This window comes from Leuciscus leuciscus, assembly GCF_965113295.1.
Source record: "Leuciscus leuciscus genome assembly, chromosome: 24".
NCBI lineage: Eukaryota > Metazoa > Chordata > Actinopteri > Cypriniformes > Leuciscidae > Leuciscus > Leuciscus leuciscus.
The window spans coordinates 23,988,949-24,011,576 of record NC_138723.1 but is presented as its reverse complement, the minus strand read 5'-3'; the positions used below and the strand labels follow the sequence as shown (position 1 = coordinate 24,011,576).

Genomic DNA, 22,628 nt, shown 5'->3' with positions numbered 1-22,628 from the left:
GTGCACACGCCACAGATCCCCCTCACTCGCGCACGTTAATATCACATGCACACGCCACGCATGAAGTTCGCCTGGAGATTGCATGAAGCGTGATGGCGGAGAGAAAATCTACTAACAAGCTTCCAATTCCTCGGTTATTGCTATCTATGGATAGATTAGCCAGGGCAGCCTACCTCCGAGTCCATGGTGTTGATCGATGCTGAAGAGACGGAGGCGTTCACAGAAAATCAGGTACACACGCACAGTGACGCACTGACGAACACGACCTCGATGGGAGGGTGCTCGCTGGTAGTGGGGAGGGGCATGAGAGTTGTAAACATTCAAAATTTTGGCTAATCGACCCAATCTGCCAGACTTGCCGACGGCAGCTTTAACTATTTGAGCATTAGCTATTAATAAACCATTATATTTCATATTTATTAATGTCAATAATGGGAGTTATTATAAAGAGTTACCAATTATAATGTTTTGAGATAGACTTTAGTAAGAACTGTGAGAAAATGTTTTGCCAAACTGTTTTTTCAACACTTTTGAGTTACTTGTGCAATGATAGTTTGCCAAAAAGGTGTATGTATGGATGTAGTTAGTAAGTGCTCACGCTAGATGGCAGCAACCAATCAAGGGTGACTAGTGTGAATGATGCAGCGTTTCAGAGTATTTCTGATCTCTCTTTTTGTTTAGCATTTCAGTGACACTTTTAGTTTCAGGAAGCCACCTACATTAACTTTCGTCTGTACCAGTAGCTATCAGTATATTAATATGACTGTATATGTAACAGATGAAATTAGTACGATATAAAGAATCTTTTTATTGCATAAAATAATGCATTTGTAATCTCAGTAGTTTGTTTTGTCTAGCATGTGCAAGGCAAAGTTTACATGGTTTACAAGAGCAAAGCTTTACCTCTCTTACCATATTTACAGGATATTTACATGTCATCTTTAATATCTGTGTATCTGTAATATCTTCCTCTCACAGTGTCCATGATGTAAGAGTTCAGTGCCATCAGAGGCAAACCCTGGACCAAAACTCCTTAATGCAACAGATCTGAAACACAAAGGCTTCTTTACACAGACAAAAACTCCAGCCAAAATATGTTGTGGTCAGCGGGTAACAGTTTTTGCACCAACCAGCGGCAGGCGAGGGCAAAAAAAAAAAAGCATTATGCAGGGCTGTGGTTTATGCTTCTGTTGCAGGTGGGCTGAGAGGGGCCAGCTGGGTCTCTGTGTCCTCTTTACTGTTGTCTGAACAGTCCGATCCGATGTAACAGCCTGAGTCTCTGGGACAGTCATTCAGTTCGACTTCGACTTCTTCAGAGGGAGATTTGGGCTCCTCATTTGTCTCTCCCAAACTCTGATTATTATCTGCATCAGAAAAAAACAAGGCTTTCACAACAAGTCTTGTAGACACACAGACGTAATGATAATGTCATCAGATGATTGTGCATAAACATTCATGCATTACTTGGAAGCATGTTGTTATAACACACGCAATGTTTTACTGTGTATTGCAACGTTTGATGCAGTTTGTGAGGTGTGGCTATATAAGACGGATACCCACACAAAGTCACTGCTCAACACACTTCCTGTCGGGTCTTTCAACACATGCAGGCAACTGGCCTCAATGACATTCACTTTTTTCCACTAGCATCATTTTTTTTTTATCAAAAAAACAAAACAAAACTGAAACCCCTATTCTAGTCATTGTGAACAATTTAAAGATTTTGTTTTTCAATTTACAAATCAATTTATAATTTTTTTTATTAAAAGTATTTTGTAAATAGTTTATATTATCCATTTAAATTGTCTTATTTACAAATTAATTGTATAAAAAAAAATTATTTAACATTTTAATATTTTATATCGTTCATTTAAATAGATTAAAATATCTTATTTTATTTAAATATGTAAATATATTATTTTAAAACTATTTTCACAAAATGTACTTTTTCTGTGGTTAATTTATTGTGTCATGACATAATAAACAAAACAATTGTATTAAAACATTTAGTTATTTTGTTAAAATATTTATTCAATATTTTATATTATTCATTTAAATATATTAAATATATATAATTTAATAATATCTTATTTATTTAAATATACAGTATTTAATTGAAAATATATATTTTATAATTTTACATTTATACATTTTATATAAATGTATTTGATCTCATCTTTTATTAGCGTTACATTTTTGTCACCACAGTTATCATACACCGAGTGGAAGAAAGTAGATTTTTATCAGGGGGAAAATGTGTGAAAACTTGAGCTTTCAGCATGTCGCTTTACCATTGCGGCTTTGGTGAGGTTTGTTTATGAGCTTCTGAGGAGCTCATCCTACGTCAGCACTTTAACTGTGAGAGCTTTTACATAAAAGTGAAAATTCAGCAACAATTCTTTTAAAAGAAAGATAGCATCATTTATGTGCATTTTTCGGACATTTTTTGAGAAACATTTTTATGACTTTTGATGACATTTTTGATGACATTTTTATGACTTATGACCACTTACATTCAGAGTCCTGCAGGTTTTCTGCCGCTGCTAGCAGCAGGTGTCTGTGTTCAGGGTCGGTCACATTCAGCTCTAAGAGATGCTGCTCCTTCAAATCCCGAAGATCGTCCACCGTCTGATACCCATTCAACAGCAGAGATGAAATGTGCTCCTGCAGTAACAATTTTGTCTGTTAAAGTACCACCAACTTTCCTAAACTTCAAAGATAATACATAACATCCTGTTTATGAGATCTTTGAAAGAGCATCTAACAAGCTAATGCATGTTTTTGGATCTGAATGGTGCAGGTTGATCTTCAGATACAGTATTTAGTTGTACAGTTTAAGCACCTCCAGATTGAGTCTTTCCAGGAATTCCTGAAGGGTTTTGGGTCGAGGTCTTCTGCTCCTCCGGTGAGAGCGAATCCTCGGTTCCGGCACGATTTCCTCCACCAGCACGTCAACGTAGATGAACTTAAAGTTTCCCACTTTACCGTTCAGCATCCCAGTCCAGATTCCCATTGAAGGTTTACTGATGATCTCAATCACATCTCCCACCTTACAAGCGAAAAAGAATACATGTTAGTGGAAAAACATAATGCAAACTATCAATCTGCTGAGTTTGTTTCTTGTCATCTCAGGGTGTTTTTACCTTGACTGGGATACACACAGACTGGGAACAAAGTCAGAAATAATTCTAATATGCTGATTTGGTGCTCAAGAAACATTAATATCAATGTGGAAAACAGTTGTGTTGCTTAATACTTTTGTGGAAACTATAATACATGTTTTTCAGGATTCATTGATGAACAGAACGTTCAAAAGAACCATTTATTTGAAACAAAAATCATTTGTATTGAGTTAGCACTTCTAAGTTGAGTTTGTCTCTTGTCGCTTAACATCTCAGGTTGGTTTTTACCTTGAGTTTGAGAGACTCTGTGTCATACGGACTGGGAACAAAGTCGGTGTGGACCTTGGCTTTCCCGCAAAACTGTCCTGTATAGGGCACGTCTTCTTCTAAACGCAGGCTGTCCCTGTTACTATAACCCTCAGAGCTGCTGGTCACGCCACCTAAAACATCAGGAAATGCAAAAACAACCAATAAAACACAAACCACATGGCTGAAATGTCAAGAGCACATCTGCGCCAAAATGTCAAATCAGCAAACAGTGTGTTTCTGCTCCTGTGGCAGCTCTGTTTTACTTTTTAAAATGCAAATGGTCCAATAATAAGTGATCTACTAGTTGTAGAAGATCAGCTTACTAGATGAGCTCTGGCCGCTGTGCAAACTGAACAAACTCTCCACCGAGTTACTGGAGTGGTTGCAGCCTTTGGCCATCGTACCGTCCACAACGTCGGCCGCCGCAGCTTCATTCTCCTCGCCCTGTGAAAAACATCAACTGCGTTTGTTAGCAGAGAAATCTCAGGTAAGAGTCCCGACCAAAAACTGATACGTGACAGGTCTTCAGGTACAAAGTCAGGTCGTGCAAGGCCACGGGCCGCTCGAGGGAGCAAAGTCTTTAATCCGCGAGAGCTGCAATGCCATTTTTACCTCAGAAGCTGCATGTAATCCACCCACACCAGGTCCTCAGAAGCTCTTTATAGTACAGCAGCAAATAAAGACTGTTTTCAAATAAATGAGAAAACTACAGAGACGTTGTGAGTTCTTGTTTTTACTGCTTTAATACCTCAGACTCACACTGTTTACTCAAGATAAATGTAGTAGGAGAAACTACCTCAGGTTCTGCAAAGAACTTTTACCCTTCACTCTGTCATTTTTTGATGTTATAAAATTGTTTTAAACCCAAACTGACACAAAAAAAAAGCTAATTTGCACCTACACTATAATTAAGTCTTCTTGATGAGGACATTTTTAGAGAAGGAAGATTTTCAGAGATAAAAATCTTAAAAGTTGGTATTTTCCTCACATGAAATCTACTGTATGACTCTGAACACTTGGAATATAATATGCATGTCATTCACTGCTTTTATGGTACTTTTTTATGGATCTCAACAGCCCCAGACCCTATTGTATAAAAGAGCACTTTGGACATTTTACAAATTATTTGTGCTGAAAAGTTTGTTGAACTACCTAGAAGTCAATTCACTGAACAACCTATGATAAAACATCAAGTTCTCAAAAAGAACTCGAGAACCAAATGCTATAGACAAAAGTTCTTGATAAGAAGAGCGTTCTTTGCTGAACCTAAAGAACCTTTATTTTTAAGAGTGTTACAACACGGCTGGTAAGTTTTGATTTTGTGTTAAAGGTGCTGAACTTGTCAAGCAAGCGCTCACCGTTTCCTCTGACAGGGCTTTAGTGTATTTCCGGCCCATTTTTTTACGCATGGTCAGCGAGATGTTCTTCATCTTCTTCCCGAGACCTCCTGATTTACTGGGATCCACCTCAGCTGCTTCCACAGGCTACACAGACATGCATGGAGTTCAGTACAAGACCCTTTTTTACAGTTTTTTATATGTGCATTATTAAAAAGAGAAACACTCACCAAACTTTCTCCCTTATCTTCTGCCTTGACCTGGGTGGGCTGCTGTCTGTCAAAAATCCCAAAACTGGTGGATCGCTGAAACACAATTAATTAAATAGGTTAATGGTGGTCTGTGGCTGTGAACAGTCTTGATTGTGTCTTAGATTATCACATCACAGTCTTATGGTCACAGAAGAGATGGCCAACAAAGTGACAGTATCTCATGGAACTCATTTGTTTGCGAACAGAAAAGGTCAAAACAGAAGAACAAACTGTTAAGCGAGCGAACTGTTAGTACTTGCGTAATGTCTCCTTTCACCATAATAGATGGACAAACTGTTTGTTTCTGGAAAAAAAAAAGTTTTTACCTTGGGTTTGTTCCTTGATTTGTCAGAGACATTGGATGGTTTCCTTTGAAGCATTCTGTCAATTGTGTCAAATGTTTTTTCTCTTAAGTTTCCCTGACAGAAAGCAGCTCAACTCTTATTGAAGACACCAGCGCTGGCCTGAAGCAGCTCACACACGCAGTCGAGTCTAAACACACTTCCTCAACCGCACACAGGATGTGAGTGTCTACTCTGACATCTCTAATCAGTGACTTTAAAGCGTTTCTTCTAGAGAAAATAATGTGGGCTCATTAGCATCAACAGTGCTTCAGAGCACAACACGGAATTTTAGATAAGTTCAAGATAGTCTGATGTAATGTGCATGTGATCTGTATATATAAGAAATCACTGTAACTTAGAGTTACGGTTATCATCAATTAATGAATATGTACGCTACCATTCAAAAGGGGGTCAGTAAGAAGTCCCTTATGCTCCAGTTGCACTTATTTGATCAAAATACAGTCAAAACAGTAATATTGTGAAATATTATTACAATTTAAAATAACTATTTATTTGAATATAAAATAAAATAAATTATTTTATTTTTTGACAAAGCTGAATTTTCAGCATCATTACTCAATGTCTTCAGTGTTACATGATCTGTCAGAAATCATTCTAATATGCTGATTTAATACTCAAGAAACATTTCAATCTTCAATTTTCAGGATTTATTTTGATGAATAGGCCACATTTATTTGTAATAGAAATAGTTTGTAACATTTTAAATGTCTTTAATGTTCCCTTTGATCAATGTACATCCTTGATCAATTAAATTATTAATTTCTAAAAACTACCCCAAACTTATTTATTTTATTTTATTTATTTTATTATTTTAAACATAAAATATGTGATATTAAATATTATTGTCACGAACATTCAGTTATTTTGATATTAATTTCATTTTCATGGGCTTTTAGTTTGTTTTCTCAGTCCCATGTTCTCCTCTGTTTAGTTTCCCGCCACTTATTAGTTCCTTGCAACTGCTGGTTCCTTGCAACTGAATTTTACATTGTTAATTTATTTGTGAAATTTACTAGTAATTTCTGATTAAAAATAGTTTCTACACCATATTTTCAGTGTACATACTCTTACAGAATTTTTATGATACAGTACATATATCAATTTTATATTGAAAACTGACTCTGGTAGCAGTGTTGCTTTAGTTTTGCTGGATCTTAGCACAGCATTTGACACGATTGACCATACTGTCCTTATTGAGCATCTAACGCAGCATGTGGGCATCCAATAACTACCATAAGTTGGTTTGCCTCTTATCCTCAAAATAGAACCTTTTCTGTTAAAATTGGAAATTTCTTGACATCTATAGCTTCAATTACCTTTGGGGTTCCTCAAGGTTACATTTTGGGACCAGTGTTATTTTATTATATTTATATACCAGAGATATATGCTTCCCTCTTGGCTCTATTTTTAAGAAATACAGTATTTCGTATAATTTTTATGCTGATGACACAGCAAGTATTTGCCTATAAAGTCTGGAGATGATAAATCCATTAAATTACTTTTTGATTGTCTAAAAAACGTAAAATGCTGGATATAATAACTTTCTCCAGTTAAATGAGAAAAAGACATAAATGATCATATTTGGCCCTAGTAGCTGTGCAAATAACGAGTCTAGGGCCTCTGTTTGCCATCCAATCTGCATACTTAGGTCAAGAATCTGGGATTTATTTTTGACACAGAGTTAAAGTTTAACAGACAAATCAATTCAGTTGTGAAGAATAGTTTCTTTCAACTGTGAAAAATTGCTAATCTGTCTTATCTTTCAGTGATCTGGAGAAAGTAATCCATGCTTTTATTTCTTCACGTCTTGATTACTGCAATGCTTTGTACCCGGGTGTAAGTCATTCCTCGCTGTCACGTCTTCAGCGGTTACAAAATGCGGCAGTAAGGTTATTGACAAACACAAGAAAGATGGACCATATATCCCTTATTCTGGCTACCAGTTCATTTTAGGATGAAGGTACTTTTGTATACTTTTAAAGCCCTGCATGGACTGGCACCAAAATATGTTCCTCAGTCACACTTAAAAGGCTTTTCCAATGTCTATCAGATCCTCTACCATTGTAAACATGTTTAAACCCTGTCTTAAGACGTATTTCTTTGATGAGGCTTTTGCTACTTTGTGAGGACCATTAGATTTGGATTAGATGCATTTATATTTTTTTCTCCTCTTTTTTTCTCTCTTTTATTTATTTTCATCCCTTCCTTTATTTGTATTTTATCTTATCTCTTTGAAATTGTACAGCACTTTGCTACACTCAGTGTTTTGATTGATTGATTGATTAACACAGTTAGTTAAACACACTCCCTGTTTTGCACCTCCCCCCTGAAACACATCTGAAACACCAGCATTTTGTGTTCTGAATGCTGGTCTCTATTCTGTTCTTTTGTATCTTTTCTACAGGAAGTGCAGTTTCTCACCAGGGGGTCCGGCATGTCCAGGTCCATGACGGAGTGGGTGATCCATCTGGCTTGCTGGTCTCTTTTGTAGGGGTCCAATCGGTGAAAGAGCTCCTCGTATTTATCCCAGTCTGTGTCTCTGGGGAGGGTGAAGTTGAAGTTATACATGACCTGTTCAGCCGTTGACCTATGGCAGGTGTGTGTGGATGTGTCCCACGCTGGAGAATACTCCACGGGACTCCAGTACTCCTGAAAGAGCCCTGGACTCCAGGAACCCTCTGTTTCTGTTGTATCCACATTCTTCTCCTGCAGGGGCTGCTGGGATGGAGGTGGTTGTCTTGTGGGTTTCTTCTCAGCTTTTTTGGTCAGACTGATGCAGGTTATGACAGGACTGTGGTCTTTGCCATTGGATTCTGTCAAATGACCTGAAGGAAGTAACATAGATTATGCAGATTTTGCATTATTATTTAGTTTACATTAAAAATAAATTGTTTTTAGGTTTCTCACCACCAGGCTCTGTGTTGTTCCTTGACTCCTCCGTGACACTTTGACCCCCCTTTTTCACTCCAACCAGTTTCTGGATTTTCTTCAGCTTTCCTTGTGTCTCATCCTCGCCCTCTGACCTCCTGGTCTGAAATAAAGTGACATTTGGTGATTACAGCACGTGTGGGAGATCAGAGATGCTCCTTACAGTTGACCTCCCTCAATCTGCCTCAAGATCAACACACATGAAATTCCATAAACTGCAGGGACTTCTGGGTAATTCTAACGCTCTGCCCTCAGGCTCTGACCTTATTAGAAGCCTTTCACAGATGTGCATTTACTGACATGTCATTTGAGTTCCTCATAATCTGACCTCTATTTCTATGAACAACATTTTCTACACATCCTTTACATCTTACGTGTTTTTATATTAAATATTTTGTAGGGATGCACATTATATCAGTACCATATCAGTTATCAATCTTTGTACTGGTCGCTTATGAATATTAATTGTGCATGCTCATTCACCCTATTTTTACATTTAGATTACCTTTGCCGTTATCTAATGCTCACCTAAAGTTCAAAATAATACTGTACATTATTATGTTGTGATACTTCAATTCAACCTAAATGTTGCATTTAAAATTATAAATTTTAGTTTTTAGTGTTTTATTTTAAATTTATTTCAACAAAATAGTATATAATTATAATATTGGCCACTTTTTTAATTGATAAATTTTCTGCCATAAAATAAATATTTAGCAGCTTATCATATTGTGCATAATTTTATTATTGGTGCATCTATAATATTTTGGTTCATTTGACTTAAGTAGTACTCTAAGCTTTATTTTACCATGTTTAAATCATTATGCATTATTTTGCGTATTTTTCCTCAAAATTAGAATGGAAAATATAAAAAGTCTGGGCCGAACCATATGTGAAGACAGTGACAGTACAAAAAAGAAAAAAATCATAAAAGACATTTTGTTCACAACAAAGTGCAATGACAAGTTCAAGGTTCGAAGCCGTTGTCAAGAGAAGAAACTCACCAAGTCTTGCTGTCTGCCTTCAAAGTTTTCTCTATTGGGATTCCAGGCTTCAAAATTCACACCCTGTGAATAAAAACACCAATGCTGAATTCATTTGAGAGTGATGTCTTAATATAAAAATCTCAGGTCTGACATTGAAAGAATGATAAAAGTGCAATATTACACAGATGAATGACTCGCATTAGTGTAATGGAGAATTTAATCACAGAGGAATTTATCCTGTATTATCAAGAGACACATTTTCTGTATGCCACTCTTAAATTAATATTTGATGTTTTTTTTCCACATGAAAGTGATTTTGTGGGATATTTTCTCTGTGTTGCTGCTGTGATTTACCTGGACCGAAGGATTTTTAACAGTTTTCTCAGAATTCCCCCGCTCCTCTTTCCCTTCTCTAGTGAGTTTTGACCGCTGGTGATCTTTGACCGTCTCTAGATTAAAATACAACACAATTTAGCTCAAGCCCTGGATTTATGACAATTCAGACTTTAGATGTAGATGGAAACTTGTGAAGTCTGGGAAAGAGAGTGTGACCCTGATCACATTTTATCTGACTGTCAGTGAATCAGTCTGAGCCCAAATCAAATCCTCTGTTTCACATGGGCTTTTGGAATTGCTTTGTGTCGTCACTGATCTAATCCACTAAGACTGTTTGACACACACGACTTTCTCTGACCCCTAGCCCACCCTACTTCCTCGGCTAACACACACACACTCACACACACACACACACACACACACACACACACACACACACACACACACACACACACACACACACACACGCTGCAGCATCTTTAGACCTCTTACCTGAGTTCAAATGGCTCTTGACGTGTACAAAGTCATCTTTTTTCCTGGTGGACGGCCAGTGCGCATCAGACTCTGTATGATCTGTCAAAGATAATAACGGGTTATTTTAAGAGCAAAACATGGAAGGCAAATGAAATACTGTAATCGAGAGACGCTGCGGCCAAGTAGGTCAGCAGGACTGGCGTTTGGTTAACAGTGCTCAAAAATATACGGCAGAAAAGCTTTGCTGGAATTCAGTGGGCCAAACGCAAAAATCAGTTCTTTTTTGTTTTTTTAAGTTCAATCCTTAATCCTGAAACAAAGCAAAAATTCAGACAAAGATAAAGCTTAATGCAACGGATCCAGACAGATGAAGTTCTGGATGAAATAACTGACCCTCGAATTATGAATTTGACAGACCTTTAAACTCTATTACACTTTGTTCTCTGACCAGCAGTATTATTAGTACTGTAGTGTTAGTCATGTGGTTTACGTTAGATTATACTGAAGTTCTTAATGAACTGTGAGTGAAATCAACAAGGAATTCTGGGTATACATTCAATTTTAAAACAAGTAAACAAACCTGTAGTCTCATCTTCAGATGTCGATAGTATTTGGGACCTGTTATGTGTATAAGAAAATGCATATGATTAATAAATAAATATATAAATATTATACATATATATATATATATATATATATATATATATATACATATATATAATAACATAACAACAATACAGCAAGATGTATATTATACACCTTTCTTTAATTCTTAAAGAATTCTTTAATTCTTTAAACCGTAATTCCCTGGCTGCATTGTTGTAATGTAGTTTGAAGCATCAAAAAAAACTAAGCAATAATAATTATGCAAAATAATATACTATATAATGTTATACATTTTTTACAATATATTTTTAGATATTTATTTTATTGATAAATTAAGTTTATTTTCAGTTTAGAAAACTTTGTTGTAGTAGCCTAGGCCTTCGTTTCATTTAGAGTGCTCGTGAGAGGAGAGTTCAAATCCAGAACTTATTGTTTTTATGGTCAACGAACATAATCATAACTCATATAATCACAAAAGTTAATGTTTGGAAGGTTGCCATCAGGAAAAACAGCAGATACCGAAATAAAAACAGGCTATACAATTGTTACTCGCCAGTTCAAGTTAATAAATCATAGAATCAGCTGGTGCTTTTTCCAGAGCTCAAGAAGACAGTGACACTACAGGCTCTTGTCAGGTAAACATACCACTCTTAAATTCTTTTTTTTTTTTGTCGGCTACTTAGAAATAGAACTAGCAAATCGATATTTGTTTTGTGAATGAATCACTGTTCGCACAGGTAGCCAAATGGCCTAAATAAATTCCAGTTCAATTTGGATCATTTGGAGATTTTTTTTTTCACTTGAATCAGAATCAGAACTAGCAAATCAATGTCTATTTCGTCAATGACTCTCAGATCTTCGAGATGAAACAGGTTGAGCAAAATTGTCTAAATCAGTTCATGATCCAGTCTAAATCACTTGATTCGTTTTCTCAGTTTTTATTCACTGATATTCAGTATTCGGTTTTAAGTTTTATTCTGTATTACATTACTTATTCTGATCAAAACTACATTAAAGGCAGATCATGACCAGTATGTGATGCTGTAACAGGGACAAATGTGACCTTTAAACAGGTGGGTTAGAACAGTAACTAAATCCCTCACACTTGTCTCAATTAATATAATCCTAATCCAGCTCTCTCATTCTCTCATGAAACACAGCATACCGTACGTCATGATCTAATTGGTGGCCCTGGCCACACTGACAGTAAATATTTCAGAGAAGAGATGTTAATGTTATCATTCCCATGACAGATGTATTGTTTTGAGAAATGCATTAATATCAAATGCATTACTTCATGTAATTAAACTTCCAATAACTTTGAAATTATTTCCATTTTCTATAAACGATATACTATTTTTTCAATAAATCAAAAAGGAAGTATCATTAACAGACCAAAAGATCCAATACTCACTTTCTCTTTGCCTTTTCCAAAGTCTTATTTTCCTGAGTCTTCCTTGTGTGAGTCTCTGGAAGCTTCTGAAATGAGAGACAAGAACATATTTAGTGTCTGTCTTCATTTTGATTCAGATTTGGTCATATACTTCAAATGTGCATCAGCTCATGTGCGGCACCTCGTCTGGATAAAAAGTATGGGGGGAAAAAGCCGGGATTTTGGCAATTTCCTAATGAGTGTGACCTGTCCTACCCCACACACGTCACTCACAGATTAATCAGCGGTTATACAGGTGGCAGCACTTTTGCTTATTAATATTGTCCTCAATGTCACATTCAACATAACTGTAGTTCAGGGTCTCATGAAATAGCATGTGAATTCCCTTGCGATTCTAGGCACGTGCGGATGAACCCACCATGGCGATGCAGGGCTCGGATCCACTCCACACGCCCATGTTCTTCGCTGAGTTTGGGCTGGGTGGCCTTCTGCGAAGTGAGTCTTGACTGTTCAGGCCAATCTGGGCCGGTTCGTACAGGCTGTCAGTTGAGCCATCCTGGACCAAACACAGAATAAGAATAGTAAGAAAGACATTTAATATAAGAAATAAGAGCCTTGCTAGCTACTAACATGAATCACTGTAGTAACCTGAGTGGAAATACCTCCAAAATGCAAAAAAAAAAATTGACCTTTAAAACAGTCACTAAGGTTAAGGATGTAAAATATGACAGGTAAAAGGTGATGAATCATTATTCTTATTGAAAGAAGAGACATTGTTATCTATCTGAGCAAAAAATCTATTCTTGTAGTTTATGTTTTCCTCTATTTTTATATTATTCCTTAATTGAAAATATTTTTAATTTGTATTCACATGTTTTTACTGGTTGATTGTATTGATTGATTGATTGATTGATTGAAAAATTGATTGTATTGAATACTGTATATATATATATATATAGGCCTACCTACGCCTGTATATCATTTTTACAAACACACACACACACACACACACACACACAGCCTAACCCTAAACCTACCCATCACAGAAAACGTTCTCCACATTTACATTTTCAAAAACATAATTTAGTAATTTATAAGCTGTTTTCCTCATGGGGACCAAAAAATGTCCGCACACGGAGAAGGATTTCGGATATTACCATCTTTGTGGGGACATTTTTTCCTAGTGTTGTTTACACATGGTGCACTGCACACATGGCTTTCCTGAGGTGACATTGTTTCAGCTGTTTTATCGACGTCTTTCTTCGGTTGAAACACTGATTGAACGATTACATGAGACGTGATACATTTCAGTAAGTTGTACTGTTCCTTTCAACATTCCTTCTGATATTTTTTCATGTTTATTTCGTGCTGTAACTAATAGTAAAGAGTAAGAGATCGCTCACATCACATGCCGCTTGAACTGAGTCGCAACAGCGATTTGTCACGCCACATTAAAGAGCGCCAAAACCACAGTTGATTATGGTTTGAATTTCGTTGTAAAATTGACAGAATCTAAAAGCTGAGACTGTTACATAAAGAAACTTACTCTGTCTTGTCTGTCGGCGCGTTCATGATGTCCTTGATGTACTTTTTACTGAGTGAGTAAATGGACGTGTGGCCCGAGAACAGTTTCATTTTATTTCATGCTTTATTAGTTTTTATTTTATTTTATGAATGTATGCAGCCTGTATATATCTATATATATATATATATATATATATATATATATATATATATATATATATATATATATATAATTATTATTATTATATGTAATATAATATTTATTTAGGCCTATCTAATGTAATTATCTGACTATTCATGTAATTATAAAAAACAAAACAATTGTTAAATTAATAATGGTTTTTACTTTATACTCCAAAAAAGTACCATTGTAAATAGTAATATATTTATATACTTTTTAACTTTTTAAAAAGTATTATTATTAATATTATTATTATTAGACATATATAACTTTATATCCATATTTCTATAGTTTTCTTTTTATTTTATAACATTTTTACAATATGGCTGCCTTTAAACAATTTTCAAGATGCAGATGTGTGGCTAAAAGTCTTGCTCCATGATTTTTAGATCTGCACTCTGCAAAACGAAGTATGGATTGTCCAGAGACTTCTCTCACACATGTTCAGGAGCTGCAGGCTGTTGTTGGATGGATGTATCTGGATTCAGGGGATGCAGTGTCAGCTCAGGACCTTCAGAGCTGTAGTATTCCTGATCCATGAATAGGACATTTTCCTCTCTGCTGATCCGTGATCTGCTGTAAGAAGCTCTCTGTCTCACGGTAATCCTCACCTCCGCTCAACATGCCCAATCTCAGCCAAATCTATCCCACTTTCTCTAGCCTTAAGACAATATCATGATATCTACATCTAAAACGAGCATTTTAGCAACGTTATCTGGGAAATATTGGTTTGTAGTATAAAAGTATGTTGGAAAATCAACCCTTGAATAGACTAAACCATTGCTGTCATACAAACGTACAAGTACCGTACGGCTCATGTTAAACCAAAAGCAATGGTTATACTCAATGATCTAATCTTGTTATTTTACCGGCAGAGACGCAGATAATCAGTTCAATCTGATATGGCATACAATATCAGCGTGAATGAGTTCAGATCATGATATGTCAACCTCTCATTTCTGTTAATCTTCTAGAATATCTGATGAATCACTCCTGATAAAAAAAAAAAAAACTGAGTCTATATCCTTCTGTCAGTATAAATGAGCAAACAAGGAAGCGTACTCTTACCAGAGTGAAGCAGAAGAGGTTCATTGTCCAAGTTTTCGTCTGTGTCCTTACAGTTTCACACACTTTTATCGGAGAGGGGCATATGTGTGTGAGTGTGAGTGTGTGTGTGTTTGTGTGTGTGTGTGTGTGTGTGTGTGTGTGTGTGTGTGAGCTCCCACACACAGACCGCTGGGATTGAGTGGCTGTTCGGCTGTCTGTGGCTTGACAGATTATTGCAAGTTGAAAATCCCTCCCATAATCCAATAGCGGCAGTGGCCGTCACTGTGCCCGTCCCTGCCTGTTAATGAGCTGCAAATACCCACCACCTTCCTTCACAAAAACAAATGTGCTGTCCACGTGCCATCAGCAGGAGACAGGAGGACACATGACATGATTTCAGTTTTGTTTTTTGTTTTATTAATCAAGTAATGACAAGTGAGAACAAAGTTTAAGAGTGAATTTGGTAAAACCATGGTATTTTGACAATTATTTCAGTACTCATGTATCATGGTTTTTACTTTTATATTCAAAACAACTTAAAAGTACCAAAAACAAGATATTATAATGGGAAAAAGTACCCAAAAAAATGGAATACTAGTACCATAACATATCCACAACATTGTGGTAATACCGTGGTACTCGACTGCCTTCGACCCTTGTTGTTTTAATTGCAAGACTTTAGTTGGTCAGGATTAGACCAATGACCAGCAGCTCTATTTTTGACCATGGATGGACTTAAAGTGCTTTTCTTGTGCTCATCCTGGAGAAGTTTCAAGGTTAGTCGGTCACAGAAATTCTGTTCAGAATGAAATAGAGAAAGTGAGCGGCTAAAGATTATTTTGAACTGGAATTTTTTCCTGGACATGCAGGTTTTGAACTGGTACTTAAAGTATGTACAATATGAACATGTAATCTCTGGACACATGATAACTTGATTGGCCACAGACAAAAACAGCTGAGGCTGAAAGACGGTTTCCTGCTTGAGTGTGAACAAGGTCAGAGAGGTGTTTGTGGTAAATATGCCTTTTCATGGGTTGTTGAGTCCCAGAATAGTGTTGTTGACACTTCATTGGATTTGTCATATGTTTGCGCCCCCTTCTGGTTGAAGGGTAAATAAAATAAAATAAAATAATATTATTTTATTAAATAAAAAAAATATATAAATATATTTAATTTAATTACATTTTATGTATGTATTTATGAAGGTTATTTAGAGGTTACAAAGTAAAATCAATTATATGAATAGAACAATCTAATTAATACCAGCAGTTATTACAGTAAAATCATAATACTCTAGTAGCCTACATGAGCTCTTCCTGTTCTAAGGAAATTTTTATTCCAAAGGCCAGACTTTCCATTTGAAAATGTATCATTAGAATTTAATTAAATATATGTATGTATGTATATATATATATATATATATATATATATATATATATATATATATATATAGGCTACAGTATGTATATGGGTGTGTGTGTGAGTTTTTAACATAAAAAACATGACATTTACTGCGTTTAAAAACCCATAAATAAACGAAAACATTTAGTGTTTATTGTGTGAAAATCAGTTAAATAAATTACGACTGTCTATCAAATGTGACGTCGTTGCTCGAGCGACCAACTATTTTGCCTCAGTAGCATAAAGCTTTTTTGAAGAGCCCAAAAATGAAATGTGAAACAAGTGGGGGGTGATTAAGGTAGGTTAAATGTCACATTTTAATAGAATATTTTATTTTCCAGTTAAGATGTAATTTACACAAAAAGTGTGAAAATATTACTGAGCTGTGTTTGTTTAGGATAAATAAAATGCTAGCTGTGAAATTAGCCATAGACAGACACATGAATCTGCCGTTTTTTCCCAAAATGCTTAAAATGTTGTTTACCATAGATATCAATGTTATTTTCACCACAGAATAAATGTTGCGATTTTGGCGGAAACTCTGTTTACCATGGTAAATGTTTCGTCCACCTGAGACCAGTGTGGTTCTAATAACGTTCTTCTTTTTTTTTTCAGGGCTTAGCTTTTCAAATTCTTTGCAAATCAAAATATTCATCCAACAAGCAACAAATTGCAAAACTGACAGCATTAAAAGTTGAGGAACATGTTCGTTTATCTAGCGTGTTTTTTATACTCTTCTTCCCCACTTGAGGTCGTTGTTGCTCCAACTATAATTTTAACATCGGACCACAACCACTGTTTTCAAAGTTTTGAATGTGTAGCATGTAATGTTACGTTTTGTCATTGTAATATTTGCTTTTGATAAGTTAGGATAATATAGTGGTACTGGCTTATTCAATTGTTTTTGGCCATTATTTAGGCAACATGAAAATGAAACCGTAGTAGGCTAAAATATGAGTGAGATATAAAGTAAGATCCATTGGTCAAGTCTCTCCAGCAGAGATGATCTGAGAGGAGGCGAGTGAGTGAGACAGGTGAACGAGGGAAGTGGATCTCTGGAGTTTGATAAATGTGAACAGACCCCAGAGCCACAGATGATGTGTAGAGCCGCCACGGCATTGATTTTGTCTGTCCTTGTTCAGAATTCGTAAAATTGTTCAGTCTGGCCTTTGCTTTTCACATTAGCCCTAGCCTTGACTCAGATCTGAACCGAGAAGCTTGTTTGTCTCAGATTGTCTCTCTCGGATGATGAAGAGATGTTCACTATATTTTTTAAATGAAAGGTGATCTAAAGGTTTATCTCTCAGAACCCTGATTTTACTTCCCATTTAAAGGGATAGTTCACCCAACAATTCTGTCATTAATTAGGCTACTCACCCTCATTTAGCTCCAAACCCGTAAGACTTTCGTTCATCTTTGGAACACAAACGAAGATCTTTTTGATGAAATCTTTCTGTGCCTCCGTTGAAAGCTTGAAATCTATGAATTGAACAGTTTGGCCCAAATTTCTGAAGAGGCACGATCACTTTATATGATGAACAGATTGAATTTAGGCTTGGCGTGAGAGAACCAATGAGGTTCATTCTCGTGTTACGCAGCACGTTTGAGCTTCAGCAAGAACCAATGAGGTTCATTCTTGTTTTACGCATCACGTTTGAGCTTCAACAAGAACCAATGAGGTTTGAGCTTCTGTTTATGTTCGCTGATCAATGTTTATATGTGAATAAAAGCCTAAATTAAATCTGTTCATCATATAAAGCGATCGAGTCTCTTCAGAAAATTTGGACTTAACCACAATTCATATGGATTAGTTTAAAATCTCTTTACAAACGTTTTGAACCGTCAAAGTGATAGTTGCGTAGCTGTCAACGGAGGGACAGAAAGCTCACAAATTTAATGAAAAAGATCTTCATTTGTGTTCTGAAGATGAACAAAAGTCTTATGGGTTTGGAACGACATGAGGGTGAGGTTAATGACAGAATTTTCATTTTTGGATGAAGTATCCCTTTAAGGTTTGTTCACACCAAACGACAGCTATACCACACCAGCGGATGATCATCTTCTGTTTATTATAAGCACACATTGCAGTAATGTCGTCTGCCATTTCAAAGTCACCATGAAATCAAAATGGACAATTCCTGTTTTTTAAGGAATATTGCATTATTTATTATACTGTAAATTATTTATCCGTGCATCATTTTTTTTTTTTTCATGTGCCCTCATAATCTTTAATCAAAACAACTTCCCCTTCCTCTTGCAGTGACATCTCTTCTCTGATGATGTGTTTACTGGCGTGAGGGCGTGGCAACCTGTCACTCACATGAAATCGACCAATAGCTAAACACAACCATCCAACCAATTCCTGATAGACAAAATCAAATCCTATGCTATATTTTGTTTTCTTATTTTAGAATCCATTTCACCCGGAAATACAGTGCGTCACAATAAGGAAGAAAAGACTATCGCAACTTCTGTATTATGCGGAATTTAAACGCTTAAAAGCAGGATGGATTCTGATTGGCTGTCAATGTTTCTTTCTTTCATCAGGTGGAAGAAATCATTCTGAAAGTAATTCCAACAATAATAGGTCCTCTGTGCCATAATCTTTATAATTGTGGTGTGGACTCTGCTATTGTTTTAAATTTAGAATGTTTGTTTTTTAACTATATCTTCATAGATATCATCCTTGGTGTGAATGAGCCTTTAGCGTTGTTTTTCCCAGCTGTCAGATCAATGTCCCGCTGTGATGTGTTTCCTGTCAGCTGTCAGGTAGCTACACCGATTTTGGCGATTTGTATTTTTCTTTTAAAAATGACAAATGTTCTTTCATCTTAAAAGTTTTCAGCTCAGGGGTAATGTAAAACAGATGCATGATTCAATACGTAACATGATTTAACCCAGTCTGTATTTTTTACCAATGTTTACAGCGCTGTTCTTTTACCCCGTCACACATAATGTACGTCTCCGAGGTGCCTTGGCAGTGTTTAGTCTCTCTGATGAAGGATTACGCAGTCTAGCTGGATCCTGATGGAGCAGAAATGGTTTCAGGAGGAGACACAGACCGCGGTTTGATCTGCACCGGTGTCAAAAAGATTCATGGGCAGGAATGATTCGAGCTGTCGTTCGTGAGCCGGACTGCAGGAGAGAAAGAGAAAACATCAATCCATCACCAATATTTTTGAGGAACAACATCATCTATCACCTCAAGGGCATCACACAGAGTTATTTTCTGGCGAAGGGGAAGATTTAGAGTGTATTGAGGCTTATGTCCTGATAACCCTTCGGGAGGTGAGTAAGGTGAGTGGGATGAGGAGGGGACATCACTCCCTTGGGCACCTCACATGCCTGTGCTGACCTTTGAAACCCTGTGTGCACGGAATCTGAACCCCAGAGGTCGCGACCTCTCGCCCTCCTTTCTGACCTGCTGAATGTTTGACGCCCTTTAGTCAAAAAGTGAAACAGTTTGCCCCTGCGCCGGGCGACCTCTCGCCCTCTCTCGTCCCACTAAGGTATGAGAGCATGTTGACCTCTGTGGCCTTTATTAGCTCGGACTGTTATTAGTCTCGCAGCACATCAGGCAGAATATTGTTACCTTCATCGCTGCTCTTATCTTGAATTTTAAGTTCTTCAAACACAGACTGACTTAAAATGTTGCAGTCAAAGTCAAGATTCGCTTTTATCAGCAGAGATAAATGAATCCCATGAAGATTCTCCTTGCAGTTAAACTAGCCACTTGCTGAGGGTCACCAAACTCTATTTTTCTAAAGTTACTTTATAGGAGGTACACTGAATAATAACTTTGAACCTCTCTGCATATGGGTTGCTGACATAATGGATATATAAACCTTTTTTAACGTCAATTTTTTAGGTTGAAATTTTTATACATTTATGCAATGTGATTCTTTAATGTTTTTTAAAGAAGTCTCTTATGCTCACCAAGACTGAAAAAATACAGTAAAAGCAGAAATATTGTGAAATATTATTACAATTTAAAATAATTGTTTTCTATGTTAATATATTTTAAAAATGTATTTATTTCTGTAATGGCAAAGCTGAATTTTCAGCATCATCACTCCAATCTTCAGTCACGTGACCCTTCAGAAATAATTATGTGATTTGGTTTATATAATGTGATGATTTGGTGCTCAAGAAACTTTTATTATTATCATCAATGCTAAAAACAGTTGTGCTGTTTAATATTTTTGTGGAAACCATGATAGATTTTTTTCTAAAGGAATAGAAAAGAAATAGAAAGTTCAAAAGAACAGAATTTATTTGAAATAGAAATATCTTGTAACATTGCAAATGTCTTTGCTGTCACTTTTGATACATTTAACACATCCTTGCTGAATAAAAGTATAATTTTTTAAAAAAATATCATAGTTTATGTATTTTTTCGGATTTGTGTGTTATTTTAAGAACCTTTGGTGCTATAAAAACAATAATGCTCTTTTTTTTTATCAAGAACTACTTTCAGTATATGGTATATTAGTTGTTATATGGCTCTTTAAAGAGTTGCTGATGTTACATTATAGGTGCTGCAGATTATCATACAGGTTTCTGGGTTCTTTACAGCACTAGAAAATAGATGATGTTCTACTGAATTTGAATTTTTTTTTTTTTTTTAAGGAACTTGGATGTTATTCTTTGGCATCTGACTATAAAACCCCTTTTTTTTAAGTTCCAATTTAAAAATGGCTTTTACTTCATTGTTTTTTTAGGCTTTGAGACTGCCTATGCTGGTGTACAGCCATTTCTTTCTTTTAGCAGATATATACACACTTTTCATTTCTCTTCTAGGTAAACAGATAAAAAATATGAATGACTCATCCTGCACTCACTCATTTTGCCTAATCGAATACTCTCAAGAATGAGAATGTACCTCCCCTTAATACTGCCTACTTCTGAGTTTTGTATTTCAAACTGTCAATGAAGTGTGTTTTTCTAGGGTAGGTATGTTACACGAACACGTATCAATCACCTTTGTGTGAATAATTTTTTCACAGTAGTGCTAAAAGCCCATGGAGAGCTGACCCATCTGCCTCTTTAGGGACATCATTGACTCGGGTACTTGTAGGCCTCGCGTGTGATTCTCAGAGAGTGCCCTGTGTCTCAGGATGCCATCCGAGTGTGACGTGCATCAGACAGTTGCGGTCGCCATGGTGACTCTGCCACAGGGCGGGACACAAACGTCATTCTACACTCAAATGTCAGTCAACAGTGTCTGGCCTCGGGCCTGCATTCACCCCTCCAATCAAGACAAAGACGGCCAGTTTATGATCAGCATTTCACACTCCATTTCATTTGGAGCTTGTTTTTCTTGTGTTTTATAGGTTTTATGGTGCATTAATAAGTGCAAGTGGTTGAGCTCGATGTTCTTTAGTGTGTTTGCGTGTCTGTGCATGTCCACAGGTTTCTCACTGCCCTTTCAGTGACCCGTGACCTCCAGTGACCCTGAGCCGTGAGCTGCCCTTTCATTCCCAGCGGGTTGGTGACAGTAAGGCTAATTCCAGAGGGTGCAAGCAGGCGCCGTAAAACTGTTCCCGTTTAATGATGACAAAGCACTTGCAATGCTTGTTGTCTTTTAATTGGTCTATTTTGGCCTGTTGTTTCCCTTTTTACAAGACCGTGTCTTGTGTGAGGCCTCAGGCACCTCTCGGGGGGTGTACTTTAAAGACTAAGCACAGGTTCATTTTAAGCAACATCATTATCAGAATAGGTAGATCATAGTGGAGATTTCACATTGTGTCATTCAAAGACATTAGGCTTTTTTTTATAACAATTAACATTGTGTGTCATAACAATTAACATTGTGTGTTTATATATATATATATATATATATATATATATATATATATATATATATATATATATATAAAAATGGGTCATGGGTGTTATATACACCTTTTAATCAGATAACCACTGAATATTGCTTTGAAACTAAGAAGTCTCATCAAGGGAGCTATTGTGACAAAATGTAATAAGGCGAACATTTCCCCAGATGCAGGAACATCTAAACAGAGGCCTGTTCCTGTGAAGCCTGGCAGAAATTAAGACTCGTCAGTCAGAGGGGAGGTGAATATCCAAACCCTCAGCAAAAGACTGCTAGTTGTAACACAATATGCAACACAGTCTTAATTCCCACTGCGTGCATTATTGTGCTGGTACTTGTGATTTCTCTACGGTCGGCTGCAGTTGTCTGCATGTATACTTTAATGGGATTGAATGTTAAACCTGTTTTCTGGTCAACACAGACCCATTCTTTTTTAGAATCTGGAAAGCTAGCGGAAAAGGGTCTTAGCGGCGGTGATGTGGGAATTCTATGTTGATTCTCAAGTTATTCATTTTACTTGTGTTTATTCCTCTAT

The 22,628-nt window shown here is 36.4% G+C and overlaps 2 protein-coding genes across 2 annotated transcripts; both read right to left on the bottom strand.

The window, feature by feature from the left end:
- Window positions 1-788: 788 nt before the first annotated feature.
- Window positions 789-5,532, bottom strand: LOC309489557 (SAM domain-containing protein SAMSN-1-like). Its single transcript, XM_082158376.1, has 8 exons — window positions 5,346-5,532; window positions 4,999-5,073; window positions 4,790-4,915; window positions 3,755-3,875; window positions 3,411-3,562; window positions 2,843-3,049; window positions 2,514-2,664; window positions 789-1,364 (listed from the first exon to the last, which is right to left on the bottom strand). Exons 1-8 carry the CDS (start codon window positions 5,397-5,399, stop codon window positions 1,180-1,182), a joined length of 1,071 nt encoding a protein of 356 aa, XP_082014502.1. The 5' UTR covers window positions 5,400-5,532; the 3' UTR covers window positions 789-1,179.
- Window positions 5,533-7,679: 2,147 nt separating this feature from the next.
- Window positions 7,680-16,091, bottom strand: LOC309489686 (uncharacterized protein; the record flags this gene model as incomplete). Its single annotated transcript, XM_082158546.1, has 9 exons — window positions 14,881-16,091; window positions 12,526-12,663; window positions 12,129-12,193; window positions 10,689-10,726; window positions 10,127-10,207; window positions 9,653-9,747; window positions 9,317-9,379; window positions 8,292-8,415; window positions 7,680-8,209 (listed from the first exon to the last, which is right to left on the bottom strand). The coding sequence occupies exons 1-9, from the start codon at window positions 14,902-14,904 to the stop codon at window positions 7,680-7,682; spliced, it is 1,158 nt and encodes a 385-aa protein (XP_082014672.1). The 5' UTR covers window positions 14,905-16,091.
- Window positions 16,092-22,628: the final 6,537 nt, after the last annotated feature.